This window comes from Nannospalax galili, unplaced genomic scaffold (genome assembly GCF_000622305.1).
Source record: "Nannospalax galili isolate Female #2095 unplaced genomic scaffold, S.galili_v1.0 scaffold7608, whole genome shotgun sequence".
Classification (NCBI taxonomy): Eukaryota; Metazoa; Chordata; class Mammalia; order Rodentia; family Spalacidae; genus Nannospalax; species Nannospalax galili.
In genome coordinates this window covers 39,288-41,701 of record NW_008358296.1, presented here as the reverse complement: position 1 = coordinate 41,701, position 2,414 = coordinate 39,288, and the positions used below count along the sequence as shown (strand labels likewise).

Here is a 2,414-nt window from a genome sequence, read left to right as displayed (position 1 = left end):
TCCCAAATGTATTACCACAGACAGTTTACCTTCTGAATCTTAATAGCTCAAAGTTTAAAACTAAAGATATTAACAAGTTTCAAACAGAAATTGAGAGGTGAAATGATAATTGTTGCTTTATTGAGTGGATGTATTTTTCAGTGTTTCATTATTCTTTCACTCTCTTTACTTTCAGTGCATCAAGGGTTAATTAGAATATGTTCTAAACCAGTGGTCCTTCAAAAGGTAAATTCCAAATCTAATGTTTCAAAAACCAGTGTTAGGGCTGGAGAAATGGCTCAGCAGTTAAGAGTACCGGCACGGTGGCTAATAACTATTTGTAGCTCCAGTTCCAGGGATCTGACACCTTCTGTTCTGTGCAGGCACTGTATGGCACACGTGCATTTATACACATGCAGGCAAAGCACTCATATGCATAAAATAAAAATAAGTAAAAATTAAAATTAAAAACTAGTCTCATTACTGTTAGAAATTTTAAGTTAGTATGTACATAAATAAAAGTGTCCTTTTTTAGTTTTTAGCTATGCTTGTTTTTGTTGATGTTTTTGTTTTTAAGACAGTGTGTCATGAGCCAGGAATGGTGACAAATACCTGTAGTCCCAGAACTTGGGTGGCAGAAGCAGGAGGATCTTTGTGAGTTCAAGGGCTAGCCTGGTCTACATAACAAGTTCCAGGCCAACTGGAAACCGGGGCTATAGGGAGACCCTGTGTTAGAAAGACCCCCCCCCACCGCCGTCCCCACAAAAAGACAGCATGTTGTGTATCTCAGGCTGGCTTTGGACTTGATATGTAGCCAAGGATCACCTTGCACTTAAAGATATTCCTGCCTTTATCTCATAAACGTATCCGTGTACTACTGTGTCAGGTTTGTGTGGTACTGGGGATAGAACCTAGGGCTTAGTGCATGCTAGGTAAGCACTCTACCAACTGAGCCACGTCCCCAGCCCAGCCATGCCTTACATTTTGAAGTATCCTGTATAATAATCCTGTTTTGTTAGGCGAATATACTTCTATTAAGGAATAAAATACCATTACATACATTAATTTTTTTTACATTTATTTATATGTGCATTACAGTTTGCTTGTGGAGGTCAGAGGACAATACTTAGGAGTCAGCTCTCTCCTTCTACCATGTGGGTTCCAAGGATCAAACTCAAGTCATCTTATTGGCTCTTTATATACATTTTTACAAAAAATGTTTTTCTTTCTTAAAAATCTGGGAGAAAATACAAAAAGAAAAAAAAAATCTGTTGTGGTGGCCGTGTCTTGATTACAAATGAACTCAGGTGAGGTGAGAGATTGGGTCACATAAAGGAGAAGTAATTTGTAAGTGCATTTGATAGATACTGTGTTAGACTCTTATTGACTATATATTCACAAAGCTTTCTCTCTTGGGTTTTTTTTGAGACAGGGTCTCTATAGCCCCACCTGTCCTAGAACTCACAGAGATCCACCTGCCTCTGCCTCCCGAGTGCTGGGATTAAAGGCGTGCACCACCACGCCCAGCTTTTTTTGGTCTTTTTGAGACAGGGTCTCCTATAGCCTCAGCTGACCTGGACTAGCTATGTAGACCAGGCTGGCCTTGAACTCACAGAAGTCCACCTGTAAAGGCGTGCACCACCACACCTGGCATTTTAGTTTTCATTAGGTCATTTTTGGTCTACTGCATAGTTTCTTACTGGTTGTTATCTTCATTTAGAAAATGTTAAAGTCAATGTGTTCTAGAATCAGCTATGTTTGTATGTCCCACTCAATACTGGGATGTTATCTTTCTGGCCAGGATGTAGAGTCTGAAGAGCACCGTGCCTCAAGAGAAGTTAGAGCTCGCAAGTGGAAAGCACCCACCTACAAAGACTACGTGGATCTTTTTCGACATCTCTTGAGCTGTGACCAGATGATGGTAAAATTTGTAGACATATTTTTATTACATTTATTTATTTATTTGGAGGCATGCTACAGCACTTGTGTGGTTAGAGCACAACTTTGAGGTGTAAGTGCCCTACTTCCACCAAGTAGTTCCTGGAGATCAAACTCAGGTTGTCACACTTGGCGAGAGTGCCTTTGAATCTTAGCCGTTTCTTGAGCCTAGTTTTTGTTTCTTGATACAGGATCTCATGTAGCTCATGCTAACGCTGAACTATGTCACTGAGAATCACCTTGAACCTTTGATGATCTTTGTTCCAACATCCCAGAATTTATCATTAGAAAGTCATAAATGATTCCACTTCTTGTCTTTATTAAGAACTCAACTAAAAAGACAAACCCCAAACCAAGTAGACATGATACCCTGTATCAAAAAACAAAACAAAAATTGCCATAGTTACAGTCTCAAGACATTTATTTCAGAATTTTATTTTATTAACTTTCAAAAGTTCTTTTTAAAAGCACACTTAAAATAGTTTAAGTCAAGGCCA

The 2,414-nt window shown here is 39.0% G+C and overlaps 1 protein-coding gene across 1 annotated transcript in view; it reads left to right on the top strand.

The window, feature by feature from the left end:
• Positions 1-2,414, top strand: part of LOC103724485 (DNA-dependent protein kinase catalytic subunit) — a gene marked incomplete at its 5' end in the record, with an annotated part of 14,218 nt that overhangs the window by 3,980 nt on the left and 7,824 nt on the right. Inside the window, 2 exon segments of the mRNA XM_008821577.3 lie at positions 176-225; positions 1,781-1,900. Coding sequence (XP_008819799.1) covers positions 176-225; positions 1,781-1,900 — 170 coding nt within the window.